Source organism: Vidua macroura, chromosome 15, assembly GCF_024509145.1.
Source record: "Vidua macroura isolate BioBank_ID:100142 chromosome 15, ASM2450914v1, whole genome shotgun sequence".
In the NCBI taxonomy this organism is placed as follows: Eukaryota; Metazoa; Chordata; class Aves; order Passeriformes; family Viduidae; genus Vidua; species Vidua macroura.
In genome coordinates, this window is record NC_071585.1 from 4,807,464 (window position 1) to 4,830,001 (window position 22,538).

Genomic DNA, 22,538 nt, shown 5'->3' on the forward strand with positions numbered 1-22,538 from the left:
TCTGGGAATCCTGCAAGAGCGTTTGAGATGTGACTTTCAGAATCACTGTCCACTGGCACAGCTCTGCAGACAGTGGAGTCAGTGAGAGCTTTATTCCAGTGGGAGCAGTCAAGCCTGAACTGGATGTTCTGCTTTATATGTCAAAGTTGCAGGAACGAGTTACAAGAACAAAGCTGTTTGAAATAATTCAGGATGTCGGAAATAGAGAGCGCTCAGCTTCCATCAGCCAATGATGTATAAAACCCAACAAATATGCTCAGAAACAGAATAACAAAATGCTGCCTGTGTCTGCAGTAGCATGTGTGTGCTACTCTGCTGGGAAGTGCAGAGGAAGACAAAAAAAGAAGAAAAGAAAAGCAGTGGCAATTCCAGATTGTCAGTGTAAGTGCCACCAGCATGAAGGGCCTCTGGGAGCTGAAATCAGGCTCAAAGGGCACTGGGGAGCATTTAAGGGCAGAGCTTGGCCATCAGCTCAGAATCTGCTGTTATTAATATGAGCTGAGGTATTTCTATGGTTGCATTTAAATAAATTGAGCAAACCTAAATGGCATTTTTACTGAAAGGAGACACCAGGAGAGAGTAAGTAATAAAAAGCAGCGTAGACTGGGCATTCACAGTGTGGTGGAGCTGCACGTGCTCTCTGGAAGGAGCAGCGGGCACTCCTCTGGTAGTGTTTTCTGTCGTGTCAGCTCTGTCTCTGAACTCGCCCGGGCTCTGTTCGTGTTCACTAACCCCAATTGTGCTCCAGGGTGTTCCTGCAGTAGCATAAAGGATGACCTCTTGTATCCAGCACCTTTTTGCATGGGTGGAGTGGAGAGCAGCTCTCCGTGAACCTTCAGCTTGTGCTTCTCCATGCTGCTTCCTCTGAACGCTCCTCTCTCTTTGGCGCTGCCTAACTCTGACTCTGGCTGTCCATGGGGTTTTCCTTTGTGCTTGATCTAACCATGTGGTAGAACAATACAAATGGAACATGGTTCTGTCAAGCACCATGGAAGGCTGCATACTCCCTGCAGCATGGCATGCCTGGATACTTCTGCTGGGGCAGAAGCATCAAAAGGTGAGAGATTCCCTTTCCCTTTCCCTCTCCGCACGGTGGAACTGGTGAAGTGTTGCTAACCAGGCTCCCAGGGAGCCACAGTGATGTTTGCACAGACTTTCCACAGGGCTTGCATGCAGAATAACCATTTCTAAGTAATTAATCTGTTTAATTGCTCTCACAATGAAGGAGTCAGGCATTCTGTTGGTTGATAATATTCAAGGGTGATTCTAGCCGTACCTACAGAGATTAAAAATCACTTTTGTCTCCTTACCTTGTGCATAGTGTAAGCTGCATCTGTCTGTTTGAGCTGTCCAGTGAATCCTTAAGATACACTTCGTATGCCATTTCTGCAACAAGACACCTGTCACTCATTGTAACTTCAGACCTGCTCTTAGTGTGCTGGCATTGCATTGTGAACAAATATAATGCAAAAAAAACTTCAGAAGAGTCTGCAAAGCATTGTTTTTCCTCTATTGAAAATGACATGGCTGACATGGCCTGTTTGGAAACACCACTATCCAATAATTCCAGAGGGCAATGTTGAGTCAGCAAATCCAAATGGGCATTTTAGCTTTGACAGCTTAGGCAAGATCTTCAAAATACTTCTGCCTAACTCCCCCCCTACACAGAGATAATGACACCTATTCATAAAGGACTTTGAGAGTCTCACACAGAAGTTTTCTTACCTTGAAATAATTCCTTGTCTTGCAAATTTGTCACATCTCTATTGTGGAGCTGTCAAAAGAAGGACATACAGGATTCTTAGATTTTATCTTTAGTTACTGATAAAAATTAACACTAGCAATATGAAATTATGACCAAAAAATGCACTTCTTTTTTATTCTCTGTGAGAGATGTGATCTCGTGGTTGTATGAAGAACTTTTGAGATTCCTGGGTTTTTCATTCAAGTTTTAGACCAGCTGATGTCAATGGTCATATTTTTGGCGCCAAATTTGAGGCAGCTGGATAATTTTCTAGAATGAAGGTGTCAGGTCATTTTTGAGACAGCCTGATTTGTAGCAGAACAGATCCTCCAGAGCTCCTTTTAAGTCCTTTGGACAAAGCTAAGTTTTGAAAACTGAAATCAGGTTTTCTAAACAATGCTTTAAAAGAAGAGGAGAACAAAAAAGGTATTTCTCTCTGTTGCCTGATTTTCCATGTGGGTATCAGAAAGGCACAACAAATGTTTGAGCACTTGGAAATGTGATGTTTCTTTATCTCAGTGCTGCTGTTCTGTAAAATGCCACAATGTGTTTGTTTTATGATAATAAGTTATCACAGTACCTGATAGTAGTGTCACATTGGTTGTGAAATAAAAATGTTATCAGAGTAACTAACAAATCAAATAACTACAACTGCCCTCAGTTACACACAGGCCTTGCTGTTGCCTTGACTACTTTTTTTACAGCAAGCTTTAATTCTTCCTCATTTGGGGAATTGCTAGAGACTCCCGGGTCTTGTTCTGTCCTGCATCTCTTCTCTGTGGCTTTCCTCGGATGATTTTATAGTGCAAAAGAAGTGTTCTGTGCCTGTGGTGGTGAGCTGTGCTTCCTGAGTCCTGTTGTGTTCTCCCAGAGCCTGGCAGTCAGGAGGAATGGATATATGTGCTTAAACAGCTCTGCAAGCAGATGGCTGCACTTCACATTGCTATCCCAGATGGGAATATCTTAATAGAGCAGCCACCTGTCCAAGTGATCTCAAGGCTCAGGTCAAATACTAAATTTTATCTAGTCTTTGGCAGGTGGTTCCTGCTGTCTCTCAGGCTAAGAGATGGCTGAGTACTTGCTGAGCACATACAGGCTGTTGATTACTTTTGACTCAGTGATTACCTGAGTAACTCTTGTTTAAAAGAAAAAGAAAGAAAAAGAAAAATAATTAAAAAAAAAGAGAGAGAGAATGAACAAAGAGTGTGAGGATGATGTTTGCTCCCTTCCTCTCCTGCTGAGCTGAGAGGCCTTTCCCTGTTTCAGTGGTGGTAGCTGTGGACAGATGCCCAGGCAGCATCAACTTCTTAGAGCTGCTACAGTGTGGAAAGTTGTGTGCCTCACCATCAGGAGAGTGGGTGCCAAGCCAAAGTGTGATAAAATTCTTTATTTGTTCAGCCAGAAAGCTTGAGAGAAAACCAAACACTTATTTTTCACCCTCCAATATTATACACTGCTTTTTCTCCTTCATAAAGAATTCCACTCACCCATCCCTTTTTTCCCATGGGAAGGTGAATCTTGTATTATAAGTAAAAATTTTACTTAATAAATATTTGCCTTATGTAACTTCATGTTGTTTGTGATTATTTTTTTCAACAAAAGCTTTTACTAGGAAATTTAGTAGTGCTTCTTCAAGGGTTAAGTTGGAGATTTCCAAGACACTTTCTGATCACTGATTGTTGGTGGGTTATTCAATGTGTTCTGTAATTGTAGCAGTTTTAATAAACTCTGGTTCTGACAACTGTTTGTCTTTGGTATTGTTTCCAAGGAATCATAAACAACCAAACATTCTGACTACCCAGCTTGGAATGTCTAGGACTGGAAATAAAATGTTAGATTTTTTTTAAAAGGATAAGTGTTTAAATTATAATGGTGTGGGGAAAATCTTAGACTGTATTTTTTATAATGCTTTAAAATGCCCACTGGTTCTAATACTTTAAGTGCTGTGCTGTCAGCAAAGCTGCACTTTAGATGTATAATTTATAATAAGCACGAAAACCAGCAAAGTATTTAGCACCACTGAAGTACTAAGGTACAAATCTGTATGTCAGTGTTCCCATAATCCAACTTGGAATGACAAAACTAAACCAAAGTGTGGCTGTGGGATCAAAGTGTTAGATTGCCTGTAGAATTGCTTGTTTTCAATGCATCACCCTGTGGAGATAATGCATAATATAAATTAAAATAATAGTGGATATAGGAAATGTCTTTTTTCTCTCAGAAAAATAGTGCGTGGTCATAAAATGGGCAGTGGTGTATTTATCAGTCAGGAAGGGGAAGCAGGTGATGAATGTCATCAAGTCTCCATAAGCAAATTTCAGCTCGGGTTTAAGTTTTTGTTGATGTTTTTGAGTTCTTAAAACATTTGTGCAGCTCCTCTCTCTGAGAAAGCCTTGTAATTGACTTTTAAAAATTCGGAAAACTTGAAAAATGCTTCTCGGTAATTACGATCCCTGGGCCTTGCACAGGGCTCCTGCAGTGGTTCTGGTGCTTCCATTATGAAATACGAAGTGAGTGGGCAGGAATTGCATGGTGGGGGTTTGGCAGCACTTTGCTTACATGCACGTTTATTAATCCTCCTGGTTCCTTGAAACACCGAGATCGAGTTTCCAACCTGCTGCTATTAAACGAGAAAAACCAAACCTGAAAAGGACAGATTAGTTCACTGAGCCTAATTGGAAAAGCATTTCATTAGAATGGGTCAAAAACCCAGTCAAAGAGGTCTGGCAATCACGGTGTAATGGTACATCAGGGAGTGCTTCTCACTAAGTATGCTCTACCCATTCCTTAATTAAAATGAAAATGATTTAAACTGCTATTACTTTCCTTTGCTGTTTGTTTAACATAGTTAATAAAGATATCTAATTGTTGGAAAGTTGACAAGGTTGTCTAATAAAAGATTGCTCTGAAAAACAGCTCTAATAGCTGAGGTCTGAACATTTGTGACTTTAAAATGGTATCTTTAAAAGTCTTTTGTCATTTGAATTCTTTCATGAGATACCTTTTCCTTGTTGCTGAACTAAATTCCAAATGGGAAAAAAAGTGACTTTGCTGGAAAATACCTTAACAGGTAGGCTTGTTAGACAAGGAATTAGTCTGTTAAGGGGAGAGTGAAAAACCAGGGACAAGTCTTGGGAGTAATTTTAAAAATTGCTGAGCACCAGTCCTTGGCAAGTATTAGAACTGTGTTCAGGAGCTGGGGGATGACAGGAGGCAATGCTGAGGATGGATTCCATGGTACCTCTGGTCACTGCAGTTATCAACAACTGTTTGCTGGAATATATTTTCCTTTTATTGCAGGGTCAGAGGATTACAGGAGTAAATTCACTGGGAAGTGCTTCATGGACCTTGTCTGCCCCGAGAAGTGTCGCTGCGAGGGAACAGTCGTGGACTGCTCCAACCAAAAACTCACCCGGCTGCCCACTCACCTCCCTGAATACACCACTGACCTGTAAGTGTGCCCCTGACAGGGGTGTTCCACTGCACTTGTCGGCTCCTCTAATTTTTAAAGGCTGTAAAAGGGACTCAGATAATTAAAGGCACTTCCTATTTTTATCCCTGTGTGAAAATGGGAAAGTTAATTTTATTTCAGAGTTTCACCCCACTCTCATTTCCTTAGCATTTATGCCAGCTGTGGGGCAAGATAGAAGCCACAGCCCCGTGCACCAGCCCTGTGTCCTCCTTCAATGCTGGCCAGGCCCAAGCTGTGTCCTTCCTGTCCAATCTACCCTGGAGTCCTCTGCCTTTGCACCTGGTCATTTTTATTTAAGAAATGGTTTTAACCATGTGAGTGGATCTGTGACAGGAGCTCATTCCATCTCAGCATTGCCTGCTACTTGGGGGGAACCGGTTTTATTGAACTAATGTAACTTCAAGACATTTGAACATGAGAAAACATTTTTATTGCTTAGCAACTGAAGATTCTGGTTCTTTTCTTGTGTTAGTAGCCCCTTCAAACAGAATTTTCTTTTTTTGTGTTAGTGTTGTATTTATTGTACTTATTCTATTTAAAACCCCATAAAAATTATTGATCTGAAGTCAAGAAAAAACATGAGAGATATCCAGAAACGCAGCAAAGACTCTACATAGCAAAATGGAGCTATGTGCAATCAGAGAATGAATTTTACATCCCAAGCCTGCCAAGACAGCGGCCTTCACATTCATTTTGAAGATCAGCAGACTTTTATAGGAAAGGACCTGAAATCAGAGCCCTTGTGGCTACATGGACCACATCTCCAATTGCATGTAGCAGAATGCACCACAGAGGTTCAGTCACGCACAGGTTTGTGTGTAACAGACTAGCTCAATAATTCCTTATCCCATGCATTGGGAGATGAAGGGGCTCTGACACTGTCCTCTGGCATGACACTCTTTAGGGCATCCTAATCTTTCACTATAGATAGTCTTCTGTGTCCCTTTTCCTTCAAAGCTAAACTCTTTTACCTGTAGGAGTCTGGGGGAGATGGCAGAGAGTGCCTTGCTTAACAAAGGTCATGGTTCTCTGTGTGGCAGCCCTGAATGTCACAGGGATGTATCTGCAGACATCTGTGAAGCATTAAATATCTCTTCCTTTGTTCCTCTCAGGCGTCTGAATGACAATGATATTTCTGTTTTGGAAGCTGTTGGACTCTTCAAGAAATTGCCCAACCTCAGGAAAATGTAAGTCTGAGTTTCTTGTTGGAATACATGCAGCCTTGGATTGGAAGGAAGGAGGGAGGGATGAGTTTTTTATAGTTTAGTACTGCAGTAGTAGAAATCACTTTTTTAATGTGAGTTTAATGAAACTGAAGGAGTTCCCTGTTGGATGGACAGGCACAGTTAAACCACACTGACAGATGAAGACCCCTAGGCTGACATTTCAGTGGGTTTTTAAGGCTACATTTCTTAGTCTTTCACTCACAGAGACTGACAGGAATTTTGTCCCAGAGTTTATTCCACTGTATGCTTATTATTGGAGATGATTATGACATTTAGCATTTTGGTTTTGTCTCTCAAATTTATTGTGTGCTTCCAGCTGTGGTGTGGTTGTTTCAGATAGTCAAAGGAAAATAATATTACAAGATATGGACAATGGCAGCTTCTGGTGATCATTATTGGTTTAGAGAGGAGAATAAATTAGTAAACATATAGATCAGTCATTCAAATATAGCTCTATAATGCTGCTGACAGTCCTGGCACACTGCATTGTATATATTTAATATGAGCAGTGTTTTGGAAAGAGAATAATATGTCAGATACCTGCTGGTAGTCTTCAAAATGGATCCTTCTGAAGTTATTTAAAGTTCTAACCCTATGGACCCATTGCTAATGTCTCATTTAACTGTTTGCTTTTAGTAAGGTTTTATTGTCTGGATCAAGCTAATTTAGGGAACCCAACCAACCCAGGAAATTTGTTCTGCATTCTTTTCTCGTGGTTTCTGCCATCTGGAGCTTCCTGGCCATTTGAATCCTGTGACATCTCAGGGGCTTTGGAGGCAACTGTAGTGGGATTCTTTTTATTTCTGCAAGAGTTTCAGATGCAGCACTGCAGGCTTGGGGTGGGGTTGTATTTGTGTAAGTACAGCCCGTCAGGCTTGGGGAACTAATCACAAACATTTGCCTCATGTTTTATGAATGATCAATAATTTGTAGCTACAGTGCACTCAGAAAATGATGTTGACATTGTTAAGTGCTCTGTTCCCTGTGTAAGTAGATAGTAAACAGGAATGAAAAATGCATGCTATATAAGTGTGTGCACAAGCTAGAAAGCATCTGTCCTCATCAAACCTTCAGGATTTATGTTTTGAAAATTGGAATAATTTGTTTTCACTTAAAACTTACTGTAGGGAAGTACAGTGCTGTCTCTCCTGTCCTCATCTATCACTCAGAGGGAGGGATGCCTCGACAGGGGCTGTATTTGGGTACAAATGAAGCCATTGTGAGAGTATTTTTAAGAGTTTGTTTCTTGTGAAACAAAAGATTCTTTTATCTGTCCTTGGTAGCTGCTGAGATCAGAGGTGTGCAGGAGCCAGTCAAACTCATGGCAAAAAGAAGCTGCACCCTACAAAGTGTCTCTTGCTGGGTTTTAGTGGCAGCCTCCAAGCAGAGGCTCTTCAGGAAATCCTTGTAGCTGAGCTCATTTCTTTTGTTCTACCTGATGCTCTGAAGAAGTTTCTTCATTTTAATTACAGGGATTTTCTGAAAACAGTGGTTTTACATATGGGGAGACCAACATTTCAACCACAACTTTACTCAGTGGCCTGATCCCTAGAAAGCCAGATTGAACTTCCTTTCCTGTTTCTTCCACTTTGTGAAAAGAAGGGGTTACCAGGAAGAAACAAGCAAACAAACACCTCTTTCCTTCCAGTTATTATTTGACCTTTACTAGGCATAATAATAATAGTAATAATAATAATAATAATAATAATAATAATAATAATAATAATAATAATAATAGCCTTCTTCTAATGAAAGGCCCCTCTCCACCAAGCAAGAAGGGAGATGTGGGGAGTGCCTCAGATGGGATTGCTGCTGCTCATGGTCCTAAAGCAGCAGCTCTGTGTGGCAGGAGTGTCAGGCACAGGGTCTGCACTGCTGATGTTAAATCAGAGAGGAAGAACATTGATCAAATCCCCATTTTTTAGTGTGTATAGGGGACAAGAAACCTAACTATTATTTGATTGACAGTATTGACTCCGTCTCATCATGTATTCCTTGTCTGCTTAAGTGTTAAAGGCAAACAGCAGGTGGAGGAATCTGTCTGGAAATTGAATTTTTTCCTAGGCTTAGGAAAACAGCTCAGAGCTATGCAGTGGAAGGGCATTAGCCTAAATAATATATTTTTTTCTTTATTTTTTCTCTGAAATACTCTTTTTTTCCAAAATGAATCTGAATATCTGTAATATGGATATCTGAAGGGTATTTGAATGCTTGTCCTCTGGTTGTCTTTCACTTGAGTTTAGGACTACTGACGGATCCATGCCAAGGAACTTGGGAAATAAACTTCATTTCAGAGAGCCATGGTTCCACTGTGGCTGGTAAAGCTCCAGCAGAATTCCAGAAAAAGTCAAAATGATGGGAAAAAAGGGAAGTGTCAGAACACCTTTGCAATAGGTGGTAGCACCAACCCCACCTCTAATATGCAATTAGCTGTTGTGGTGTAATTTGTCTGTAAATAGTCCTCCAAAGCTGAACCTTATTGTATGATGTGTCAGCCTAGGATTTAATACATTTTAATGCAAAACAAAATTGAATTCTTGATATAGAAATCTAAAGGTCAGAGATACATAATGCAATGTGATGCCACATTTTACTTAGGAATGAAATAGCTAAGATTACCCTGCTGGTTTTTAAAAGGTTAACATATCTGAATGTGCCTTTTTAAAAAAATCAACTTCAATAATTAGCTGCAGAATTACATATAAGGATACATAATGCGATTTTCATAACCTAAATATTAATTTTCTTTGTGTTTCATGTTTTTTACAGTAGAATGAAAAGATTGGTGTAGATTCTTCTGGACAGGACAAATCCAGTCCAGAAGTAATTTCCAGGGTTCTCCAGTGACCTCTGTTTTGCTTTCATTGTGTTTTTACTGTATGGCCTTACCTGATCTTGCATCAGGCTGAAGTCCCACCCCACTGACTTCAGCCTCCAAGGACTGTTGCTGATATTTTGCAGTGGTTAGCAAAGAGCACTTTGAATCTGCCTGGAGTGCAGGAGAAATACAAGGATGCATTTCTGAGTTCTTTAGGAGTGGGAGCAGCTCCAGGACTTGGACTTTTGGGGGTATCCTAAAAAGGCTCCAGGACCTGCTGCCCTCCAGCCATGGGAGCTGGAATCTGCTGCCTTTCACAGGGAATTATGCTTCCAGTGGGAAATCTTCTCACTCAGCACATCAAGGTCTCATGTCAGGCATGGAGAGGGGAGACCTCCCTGTTCACAGAGGTGAAGTTTTGACTTTTGTGGAAGGGAGCAGTTAATTTCTTGCAGGAACTACCAAATTCAGCATGAAGCGAGCAGTGGGAGCCTGGAGGGGTCTCCTGGCCATGACAGGTTCAGTGTCCAAACCCCCCAGGTATCTGACTCAGAGGGAGCACAGAGATACCCTTGCTTGCTGAAATGGGACCCACAGGCAGAGGCTGTAGCCTCCAGATGCCATCCCTAGAGCTTGCCCACTCCCCTGTGCCTACAGGAATTCAGTGGCCATTCCCACTGAGGTCCCAGCAGCTGTTTCTGTAGGGAAAGAAATCAGCAATGAGCTCACATTCAAAACAGAAAGGTGAACTGCCATACTTCATGCACTGCTGGGGAGAAAGGGGACTGATCTCTTCTCTTGAGAACAAGAGTAATGAAAAATGTTTACTTCAAAACCTGAAAGGGTCATCTAACAGTTCATTCAGTTAAGTCTTGCCAAAGTTACAAAGTGACGTATAATATGGTCTTTATTATAAGAAATGTCAGGCTGTCTTGCCAATAGCTGGTACTGCCAACCCACCTCCAGCATGTAATTGCCTTTGGAGGCTTAATTTGACTGTAAGTATTTCTGCTAAATTGAGCTGTATGGAGTGTCAGACCAGGATCTGAACATTTTGCATGTGAAATAAAATTGAATCATGATAAAGTTTGTGGACTAGAGGTCAGTTTCAAAACCAGGATATCAGGTTTCTGGGAGAGGCAGAAGTAGTTTGTGCCCTTGCAAACAGCTGTTACCTGTTGTTCCTTCCCCTAAGCATGAATTTTGCCATGGCAAATGCAGTCATCTGTCACTTGTTACACAGAAACAGATTTATTTTCTGGAAATGGGGTTGAGGAGTGTGTTGTGCTTTGTGGCATTTGGGCTCAGTGTGGTTTTTACAGGGAGGCCATCAGTCTGCTCTGCTGGATGAGTGCAGGAGTGTCACTGGGTGCAATTCACTGTCTGTCTGGAGTATTTAAGACTTCCAGTGCCATGCAGCTCCTGAAGACAGCTCACACATCAAACCCAGCCAGACTATTGGTAAAGGCTGTAAAAACCCTCTCAGCATCCTCCAGAGGAATGCAGCAGCACTGGGCTTTTCCTCCTGACACATGCTTAAAGATTCCAAGCACATCTCCAGCAGACAGAAATATTCTAGGGAAACCCCACTCAGAGCAGGCTGGTTTTATGATAAAACTGCAGGGTTGGAGGTGAGACCAAGCAGATCCCTCGTGGTTGGGCTTGGCTCAGGGGTTTTCCAGATGGGAAGGTGTGTCAGTAACTCAGCAGAGGGGAGCTGGAATGCTGACATTGCCCCAGCAGGTACAGCAGGGTGAAGGCTTCTGTTAAGTCTGAATAGAATCCAGCTTGCTCTTAAAGTTATGAGATCAACAGAAATAATATTATTATAAACTTCAGCCATAAAGTAAATAAGATGTGACTGAAAAGTGAGCTGTGTGAAAAATGTCACCTTGATAGCTTCTTGATCTCTTTCATTTCCTATTCACAGCCCCCCATAAAGCAGACCCAGGCTTTCTGAAAATTTATTTTGACCTCTTGCCCAAAATAAAAGTCTGGAAATAGGATTAAATGTTATCACCAGGGTAAATCAGGAAGTCCTTATGGAATAAGCCTTCAGGAGTTACCAGACTGAGGTCAGGCTGGCTCCCATTTGGGTCCTGACAGAGGACATAAGAGTCTCAAAACTCAGTTTCTTTTCCACTGCCTTCCAGAATTTCAAGAAGAATTTCTGGCAGAAGCTCAGTGTTGCAAGAGGATGGGGCTTTTCTATAGTGGGAGTTTGCTATAAACTGTCAGTAGGCTTTTTCTGATAAAAAAATTCCTTGTCAAGTGTGATGATCACATATAAAAGAATCTTTTGGAGCTGGGAAGGATGGAGTTAGAGGTCTCAGAGTTGCAGACCAGGCAAAAGGTTACAGTGCTTTCATTTTTTAAGCTTTATACCAGCTGATTATTTTTCCTGGTAACTCTAGACTGAAAACTATGCAATTTCTCATGTTTATTATTCTAGCTGTTCAGACTTTAGGAAGAAACTTTTTTTTGTTGCATTCTGATATGGGAAATGCTAATTCAGGAAGACAAAAAAAAAAATCCAGGTTGGCAGAACATCTGCTTTGACAATACTCCAGGCAGGATTGCAGGACTGTAAAATCTTTACCTATTTATTACTGCAGAGCTTCTCTTTTCTCTGCCTTGCAACTTTGATTTCAACATAATCCTGGATTTTCAAATCTTTTGCATGGGAAAGGAATTTATAATTGGCTTCTTCTGAGACTGCTGGCATATTTATGAGTAATTCTGTCTTGCTGAAAAGATCAGGCATTATTAACTCAAATGAGCAGAGTTACCTATCTGCTGAAGTCCTTTGGCAGCAATTAAAATTCTGATGTTAGCACTGTATAAAGGTGCCAATTCCTTTGCAGATGGTGGCCAGCTTTTTTCTCCAATATTTGCTCTTTCCTGCCTTCAGTATCTAATAGACCATTAGAATTACCCCCATGTTTTAATACATGTACCTAAATATCTTTTATATGGTAAAAAGTAACTAATAAAACTTTATAACTACAAATGTAGGTCAGTTTGCAATCTGCAAAGTCTTTGTCTATTATAGCAACTCACCCTCCCTTCCCACCACAAACATTTACTTATTTATTCTGTGCAAATATGCATCGTGGCATGATCTTTACCAGGAGGGGCATCTTTGGGAGCATTTATTTATGCCAGCATTCAAAAGAGACGCTGGGCTATAAACATTTCCACTAGAGAAATAGCTGAGCCCCAGAATTAAATGCATATGTCAGAATATCCTCCCTTGACTTGCTTTGACACTGAACATAAACTCTTCATGTGAGCGTTAGCACAAAGCACTAAACTTCTGGAAAGAGAAATCTGCCTGTAAGTATTTCTAGATGTTTTTATGTTATTTTTGGCCGATTGCTGGCGTGCTCCTATTCTTTCTGATCACAAGAAAGCACAAGAGGTGATGGGCCACATGCTGTAGGGCCCACTCTCTGACAGTTGTTCAGCAGACATAAACCAGTGTACTCCAGTTTCCCACATGAAACATATTTCCAAGGCTCTTTTTTTTTTTTTTTTATTAAGTGATGACTTCTGAAAAGAGCAAGACCCACATTATTTCTATCTGAGGCCAAGCTGTCCTCTTTCCATGTCTTCTGTCAACTTTTATCCCAGTAAGATTGCCAGCTCTTCTGAGCAGAGTAGCCCAGGTGTTAATCTGATACCTTGTCATTTGTTTTATATCACCTGGAATTGGATTTTGAAACTATTACTCATGCTGTGTCTGTACTGGGATCATTTCTGGAATAATGTGCTATTCTGCATGAGTAATGGTGTTGGAATTTAGCATCTTCTTGGGAGCAAGAATATATCTTGTACTTTCTCCTTTTTGTTGTAGATAGTAAAACAAAGACCAATGTTTCCTGTCATAGACCTCAACAAATAGAATTATTCATCATGATCTATACAGGACATCATGGGAGATATTTGAAGGACTCAGGCTCAAAGTTTTAATGTGCTTACGACCTTCTATATAAATGTTTTAAATAATTAAATGCCATTTATTTTTATGCCTCTCCGATGGCACTTTTATCATTCAGAAATTGTCTGTTCGTGGGGGTTTTCACAAATATGAAATATTCAAAAGATTAATTTTGCATTTCAGGAGAACTTCATTTGACTTTGTAGATCAAAGTTTTCTAATAGGGATCTATAAGCAAACATCTTGAGACTTTATAGGCAGAGTAAATATTTAGAAAATAATGCTGTGTATTGCAGTGGCTGTGAATTGAGAATTAAGGGATACTTGTTTCATTTTGAGTGGGTTTTTTTTTTATTTAAGTGCACGTACTAAAGTTGGTATCAGATACATGGTACAGTGAATAAAAATGGTCCATATTTCAATTTGTGACACCATTTCAGAGGCAGTAACATTAACTGAGTCTTGCCAGATGAGCACCCACACCCAAGCATTGTCCATAACTTCATGGACATGAATCAGATGCTGGAAACTCCCACTTACTGTTTCCAGAGACATGGATAAGAAAGAACTACAAGAGGTATTAAAAGCTGGTAGCTGCATTAATTTAAATTATCTTGATATAGCTGAAATAATTGTGGTTTTGATGAGTGCAAGGGGGCTATTTGTGAGAACAGTAGGAATACCTTTGAATTTCTCCTTGCTGAATGAATAGAAAGGTCTCTCTAAATAACCATTAAAAGGAACAAATTCTTCCCATCTCCCCCCCCCCCCCCCCCCAGTGTGATGTTTGGAATAAAACACTGCTGATTTTCTTATTGTCACTGGGTGTGTCCTTCCAGAAATCTGAGCAACAACAAGATCAAGGAGATCCGGGAGGGCGCGTTCGACGGAGCCTCGGGAGTGCAGGAGCTGATCCTGACAGAGAACCAGCTGGAATCCGTGCATGGACGGATGTTCAGGGGCCTCACAGGCCTGAAGACCCTGTAAGTGAGAGCCCTGCCTTTGTTCCCCTCTGAGCAGGGTGGGAGTGCTCAGGTTCAGCAGTGCCTGCTAAAATATCTGTTATTACCCAGCCAGTGCTACTGCTGGGCCTTGAGCGTTTCAATCTGTCTCTAGTCCTGGGCAGGTTTGAGATTTATGTGCTACTTCTGTAAAATGGACAGATTTTCACAGGACTGACATGATGGGGAACCTGTCATGTGTCAAATTTGTGCACTTCCAGTCATTTAATGCTTTTATTATTTTGTTATTTCCTGTGGAAACAAGACATTCAGGAACATGTTTGCTGTCTCTTTGTCCATCCTCCCACTGTTGCTCCACCCAAATTGGAGCTGTGCTGTAGAAAGAAAGCACTTGACTAGGTGGGGCTGTCAAGAAATAGACTCTAGGAATCAAAATACAATTAAAGTCTGCAATTTATTCATTAGCAAAAATACTACTTATGTTGCAAGGTATCATGAAACAATTAGTACAGTCCTTACTCAAGTGTAATAAGAAATTCAAGTTTCATTTCAAGGACTTTGTTCTGTAATGGCAAATATGGAACTTTTGCTGTTCCATTAAATTTTTTTGTAGTAACAGCCATCTGTTCTTCAATTTAATGTATGCACTTTACTAAGGGATTTGAAAATACTGCCCATAGATATTAAATTAATTTCTATACTGTAAAGCAGCCTGTGGCAGTGCTCCTAAACAAAATTCAGCATTTTTTAATAAAAAGATGCTTAACATTCAAGCTATCCTGCTGACCTGACCTACATTTCCCCCAGCTGATAAAGCAGTCTAAATATACACAGCTTGATATGAGGATTTGTGAGTCTAAGTTTTTTTCAGGAAGGGCACACAGTGCATGGTGAACCCTGATATGAAACCAAAGGGTTTGGCTTGAGGGACATACATTGCTATCCATTAATTGACTTTCTTTCAGCATTAGAATAGTAATCTTTTGCAAAGGGGCTGCATTTGTCAGGGTCATGGTCCAGCTTTTAAAAGACTGTATGTTTCTGCAATGTTAGAAATCTCTGTGCAGGATATATTGGCATTCAAATTCATCCATCCCATCTTGCAGTTCTGCTGCCTGATACGTTCCATACAGGGCAGGAGAAATGTTTCCTGCTGCTGCTAAGCCACTAAGGGCCTTGTTCTCTCATTTAATGCCTGCTCATTTTAGAGTTTGTGCTCTTGACCTGGCAAAAGTGTGTCTCTGTGCCCTGTGGGTCTTTCCTGACACAGTTTCACCCCAGCTGCAATCCCAAAATTACAGAGACCGTGGTGCCTCTGGTGATAACTGCACAGAGACCAGTGATGCAAAAGCAGCACAGTGTTTAGCCTCAAACAGGCAATGTCTGTGATGACACTGTCAATGTTTTCCCAGCCATATCTAAACTATCCCTGGTGATTTTCAGGTAGCATTGATGTAGCATTTCAATGCCCAGCCAGCAGATACCAATCTGAGATTTAAATTCAGACTCCTAAGGGAGTCTGAATTTCCATTGCATGAATTTGATACCCAGGAGTTAACCCTCCTCAGTTTGGAGGATCAATTCACTGCAACAGCAGCAGGAGCTGCATGTATTTTGTGGATCTTTTAATTACTGAATGATTTTTCACCTAAGTAGGAATATCAAAACAGTGCAGTGATGTTTACAGACCCAGATATTGATTGGCATGCAGTCTAACAAATACACATGAGCCTTTTTTGCAATGGAGTGAAACAAGATCCTCCAGCCTTTCAGATTAATTGGTCTTTATTGTTGAGTTCATTGTTACCATAACAACTCAGAGAGATGTATCTTCCAAAACACAGCACTGATTCATCTAGTACAAGCACCAAGCAAAGACCATTTTATAGAATGATTACTGGGTTTTGTCTTCACAATTAATGATGATAATGACATTCCAGAGCCTGTGCCAGCTCTGGAAATCTTCCCTAAGATATTCCTTGATTTTTAATGAGGATATGGTTTCCTTCCATACTGTTGCAGTTTGGATTACAAAAAACATCCAGGATATGAGAAGTAATGCAGACAGTGTTGTTATTGTCACACACTTCTGGAAGTCTTTTTCAAATGATCTCTGAAATACATCTCAGCTTACTCTCAGATATTTATTAAATTGAGCCTTTAGTTTTTATTTCAGGTTTGTCACTAGTAATAATTTTAATTGCATATTGCTTTTCGATGTGCAGCTCCCATCAGCCTCTAATGCTGAGTGGAAGAGATGCATTTTAAATTCACAAGACCATGTTTATGTGAATCTAACCCTCCTCTAGCTGTGTTCTACTTCAGCAATCAGTAAAAACAGAATGATTTCCAAAGCATCTCTTGATGCCCTTGGTAAAGCACCTCCCATCCTGAAATTACAGCCCTTCCCAGTGGTTCCTAATTCCCTGTTTTAATCCTTGTAGGATGCTGAGGAGCAACTCCATCAGCTGTATAAACAACGACACCTTTGCTGGCCTGAGCTCAGTGAGGCTCCTGTCTCTGTATGACAATCACATCAGCACCATCACCCCTGGAGCCTTCAGCACACTGGTCTCTTTGTCTACAATGTAAGTTATCTTTTTATGGGATGAACATGTCATGGTGCTGTTCTTCTGTGCTTTCCTCGTAAAAAAGACAACATTTCAGTTTATATGGAAAATGTCATCTAGACAAAGAAAACTCTATCCTACTGAAATCACAGGTTTGGAGGATACAAGGTGTGATTTAAAAAAAAAACAAAATTGAATAGTTTCAGCTGGAGTGGCTGAAAACACTTGGAGGTTGCCAGCCTCAGGCAGGATGGCTGTGTTTTGCTGTGTCAGAGCCCAGTGCAACGTGCAGGAGAAGGTCATGTAAAACAATTTCTGCAGATTCAAAGACTGTAGCTTATCACACACTCAGCTCCCTGAAGCTGCTTTAGTGCCAGTAGAGTCTGATTTTGTAAGAACAGCTTTCTTGGATTTCAGTTAAATTAGTTAAACATCAGAAGTCTACTAGCTAGTTCTTAGATTTTCAGAGCATCTGAAGAAGACAAAATGGTCAAGTCTTACTGAATGTGAATTTGACAATCCCAACCTAAGCTTTATTTTAATTCTCTTACACTTCTCAGTCATTCTTTGAAATATTTCCCATGCTTCTTAAATACTTTTAAATGGTTTTCTAGTGTGTCCATTTTAATAAAGTACAGACTGATAAATATGGAAAGAAAGTCTGCCTTTTGTTCCCAGCTGTGAGAGGGGACCCTGGTGTTGCTGTTAATGGAAATTGTCTGTCTTGAAAATACAGCCTAATTGTTCAGTCAAAATAAACTCTCAATCCTATTGCATTTCAGGATTGAAAAACATTCTTCATCATGTTTGGGCAAAGAAGGAAGTGTTGAATCTCAGCTGTTTTGTTGCTGACACTTTCCCTTTGCTGTGGCAACTTTTCATCAGCAAATCAGTTATCATTTTGGCATTAGCTCCGTGCAGCATAAGGGACACAGAATTTTCTTTCCTTTTACATTGTGTAGTCCCAAGAATCTCCTTGAAATTGATGGACAAAGAGAGAAACACAAGCAGATTATTTTTATTGACTGTTTTCAAGTGTCTGGTCAAAGCAAGTGGCACTTGCTGGAAGCTTGTTGTCACTGTGCTGCAGGCAGTGCCTGCCTGCTCCTCTCTCTTGTCTCCGTGGCTCCCTTTGTACAGGAACTCTGAATCAGTCTAAGAAGCCCCTACCTTGCTTTCATAGAATTGTCCTTGTCATATTTTGTTAGAAAATAGCCCATTTTCTTTTTTCATCTGTGGGAAAAGATTGTTGCACTTTCTAGCAAGAGCAATTAAAGCTGCTGCTGATTAGAATGTGTTGCTTTGGCAATGATTTATAATCCTGTTGGTTCCTAGCTGTGTCTTGGTGGAAGAGCTTGTTCTTTGACACATTTTCATTCTGTGTTTGCTCTACAGGCAGAAAAGGTGTGGTTTTGACTTCTTTAGTCCCTGGGTTGAGGCCATGGTGATTTTTGCCATATAAATGCAGAATTCAGCTTTCCTCATTTCACGGCAGCACTCTGTTGTAGGTGGATTTATTGGATGACAAAAACCACTGAAGTTAGATGGTGTGACTGCTCTCCCTGTCCAGCCCACACTTGGGGAGCTAATTGGGTATTGTAATGCCTTACTTTTACATCTATCAATGGGAGACAAAAATTCATGCAGTGTTCCATTTCCATTTTTATATTGGCATATTTACAGCACTAAAGAACATTGCTCCTTTTGTTCTTACACTTTGTAAGTCAGTCTTGTTGATATTCTCAAAACATGGACAGCTCTGAAAATAACACCCTATCTAATGATTTTCAATAGAGGAAGAACATCTATTTTGTAGAAAAAATAGCAATTTTTATTTTGTTGTTGTTCAAACTAGGCACTGTAGCATCTTAACTTGAAGTGCACTTGCAGTTCTTCACACGGAGAATTCAGTCATGTCTTTTAGTCCTTGCACAGATATTTGCAAGCAGAACTGCTTTTCTGTGGATTATTATTAAAATACCTGCGTGAAGCTAATGCCAGAATGACATATAGCTATTCTTGTATAAACTGAATCTGAATTCCAGAATATATTTTCGATCTAATTTCAAAAACATCCACATGTGTTCCAGCATGTTTTTCTAACAGGTCACTAGAATCAATTTAAATAGTTAATATTCTATGACTTCTTTGTAATTTTGAAGAGGCACTTGTGGTAGGATATGCATATTTCATTCCTCAAGACTTCTATTTCCCCTTGATTTTTAAAATATGTCTATGTCCTTGAGTAAACACTTCTGAATTTAATGGTAGTAGAAAATCTCTGCTAAAAGTTTGATTGCTGTATTTCTGTCTGAGTGGGTAAATCACTGTTGTATGTGTAGGAACTCTGATTATCAATGATGAGTTTTCACATCAATTTTTCTACCCAACATTACTGTTTCTGATTTGAGAACTCCACTTGAATAGTCAGTTTCCTCAGTAAGGCTTTGACATATAATTAGCCTTTCCAGACTTTCAATTCCATTTCAAGTCCAGTAGGAAATCTCTTTATCCATGTGATAGTTTAAGGAGAGACTTCATCTTACATTTCTATCAAAAGCTGCATCACAGTTTTGGTGTGGAAAGAGCATGTATGTAGGGACATGTGTGAACTTGATACTGCATTAAAGCTAAAAATCCCTGCTCTGCAGTTGGAAAAGGATAAAATCTAGATGTTGCTGAAGTGGCAGAAGGATGTGTGGAATTACTGACAAGATAAATTTGTCCTTTTTTTGCCTGGACTGATTTGAATTTCTAAATGGGAGATTTGTTTATTTGTTAATTTTATCTGTAACAATGTATTTCTTTCTTACGTCCTAAGAAAAAGCATAATCCAACTTCTAAAGAGTCCAAAAAATTTACATCATATGTTAACCTGTGTTTGCTAAGAAGAAAAGGAGGCTTTGTGGATAGTTACATTAAGCCAAAACAATCTCTCCTCTCTAGACAGGGATAATTTCTATTTTTTTGGTATGGAGCATTTTGTAGATGGAATGCTTGTGAAAGTTTTTGATATGTTTTGGTAAGATGCTCTCTAGATGTACAAAATGTCCTTTACCTCCAGAGCTGCTGGTTTTCCAGAAACCTGATTATACACACCTGCTGTTTGTTCCCAGTTGTAGATGATTTAATTCTGAGGTTTTGTGTCATGGAAGCAGTTCTGTGAATATGATCTCACTCTCTTCCATCAGTGGAACAAATGGCCTTTGAAGCGCTGGCTCACTCGGCGTCGGCGGTTTAGACATTTGGTTCAGGCACTCTGCTCATGCCAAAGTGTATCAGTGTGGAAAATATACAAAGCATCCTGCATGTGGTCCCATTATGGATTAAAGAAAATGGAAAACAATTCAGAAGGAAAGCAGCTAGAATTAGAGTATTGCTTTCAGTGCTTTTTTGCACCTTCTGTATGAAAGCTCTTGTGTAACCTGTTGGTTTTCTCACCTTTCTGCAGCGTTTGAATCTTAGTGTGAAGCAGGTGGAGTGTTTTTATAACATTATGCTGAGTTTTCTGCTCTCCACAGTTCTCCTTTCTCCACAATGTCCATAAGCCTGTGTTAAATCCACATGGGATTAACCCCAGAGCTGCAGGGCAGAGCAGTGATTGAAGTAGGCTGTGCTGCAGTGCTGAGAGCAGCTGTAAATCATATTGTGGCTGTGTGATTTTGGCCTAGAACCTACAGAATTTAGCAGTTGCTTGGGATTTGCTTTCTAACTGCCCCACCTCAATTGTGCCACATGTTTTTGTCTTCAGAACTATTGTTTTCTGAAGGAATTGTTTGGCTGAAGTCCTAATGTGATTTTGACTGCCTATTTAGGTTTGTGAAAGCATCTTGAAAATGAAGATTTAGAAATTACTTCAGCTACTACACCTGCACTTGAAGTGCCTGTTTCTTGCCTTCAAATTTCTTGTCTTAAAAGATATGCTATGATTTAAAGAAATTTCGTTATCGTATTTCTTTCTGTGCTACCAAAATACTGACTCTTGGACACATTCATACATGATGTGAATATTCCATCAATATTAGTTTAGATACTTCATTTTCCATGCACAGGCCCTGACAGCTCATTCTTCTTTCTTGAGGCAGCCTCAGACTGAGGCAGTTGATTGTCCCTGTCTCTGTACATAGCACAGACAGCTCTTTCTCCCTTTTTACCAGGGATCTCAGCCTCTTTCCTTCATCTGAAGTTTAGTTAGGAATGAGCTGCTAAGCCAGGCTGTGTTAAGGCTCCCTCCATCTCGTAGAGGTGTCAGATGATTGCTTTGGTGGCTGCACACCACAGCACCATGCCAAGGCTGCAGCTCTGCATGGAAGATATTTCAGGAGCTAGAGCAAGATTTGAAGCAGACCCCACAAAGGCAGCAGAGCAGATGCTTTTCACTACAGGTATCCAGACCTGAGAAATCTTCATAAGTGGCTCAAGATGACAGTGCTGCTTTATATATGTACGTATGTACATAAATAGCACTATCCTTGCTGTTTCAATAGGAATCCCAAATTCAGCTTGCCAGTGGCTCCCTCCTGGCTCTGGTTTGTGTGGGCTGGGACAGAGGCAGAGGGAGGGCATGGGAGTGCTGGGGCAGGCACATGGTCATGGTGGAGATCATGCACACGTGGGTGCAGTTTGTGAGGTGAGTTTAGACTTGGCTGTGAGCTGTAGTTTGGGTTGAATTCCACAATAAATCCAGCCCTGGTAGTGATGTAAGTATGTTTAAATTATAATTTTAAGTATTTTGGTTTATAAACATATGTCTATATATGCATAACTATGTCTATTATAATTATAATCTCAGCCCTAATATAAAACCTGCATAGAACTTCCCAGATCGCAGGACGGAGGAGGGATCTCACAGGAAACAGCCTGGACTTGGAGCCCCTCATCTTTCTGTAGTTATTTTACTATTTCTGTATGTTCATGTGTAATGGAATCATGTTTTGTTCTCTTTCAGTAATCTGCTGGCTAACTCCTTTAATTGTAACTGCCATTTGGCCTGGCTGGGGAAATGGCTGAGGAAGAAGAGAATTGTCAGTGGAAATCCACGCTGCTTGAAACCCTTTTTCTTAAAGGATATTCCAATCCAAGATGTAGACGTCCAGGACTTCACCTGTGATGGTAAGGAAATCCAGTTTGATTTGGCACTTGTGGTAATGTTGAGAAGGCTCCTCCCTAGCAAGCAGTGCTGCTTTGGTTTGGTGGTGGAAAAGGCCTAGAGCTGAAGATCATTGCTCTCTATCAGTGATATATTTTTATTCTTGATTTCCAGTTTCTGAATTTCTGCTATCTACACCTAAATATAAGAATGAATTTATTGTAGATAAGTGCTCTGCTTTGTCTAATGCTGGTGTAACCCTGGGCCTTCCTTGCTCATAGTTAATACTCTGAAACCAGTGGGAGTCGTGCTTGCTTGGAAAGTCTCTTAGATTTGGATACAGTTCAGGGTCACCAGTAAAAGGTGAATACAGGGAAATAAAAAAAAACCCTTAGACATTATTTGAAATGACTCAGTGATGCTTCATGTTTTGTTGAGTCTATGTGGGTTTAAAAGAAAATACCCTGGCATTTCTTTCATTCTCCAGGTAGTTTTTGTCTTCTGGTCAAGCAGACTTTAGAGAAACTAGTAAGGAGAATATTGCTTGATGAATGCCCTGCTAACTTGACTTGCAGCTTGTTGAGACCAGAGAGGCTGGAGGTGCAGTTAGTCATACCTCTAAAGAGACAATAAGAGTGATAGAAGTTCCCCTACTTAGAGTAAAAATTAATTCCTGTCCTAGTCAAGCAATCTGGCAACAGGCCCAGGTTCTGGAGC

At 40.3% G+C, this 22,538-nt stretch overlaps 1 protein-coding gene across 2 annotated transcripts in view; it reads left to right on the forward strand.

Moving 5' to 3' along the window:
- Positions 1-22,538, forward strand: part of SLIT3 (slit guidance ligand 3) — a 471,188-nt gene that overhangs the window by 353,550 nt on the left and 95,100 nt on the right. For both annotated transcript variants that reach the window (XM_053991145.1, XM_053991146.1), the window contains exons 15-19: positions 5,045-5,195; positions 6,329-6,403; positions 14,040-14,183; positions 16,607-16,750; positions 21,681-21,844. In XM_053991145.1, the coding sequence (XP_053847120.1) occupies positions 5,045-5,195; positions 6,329-6,403; positions 14,040-14,183; positions 16,607-16,750; positions 21,681-21,844 (678 nt within the window). The remainder of the gene's footprint in view (positions 1-5,044; positions 5,196-6,328; positions 6,404-14,039; positions 14,184-16,606; positions 16,751-21,680; positions 21,845-22,538) is intronic.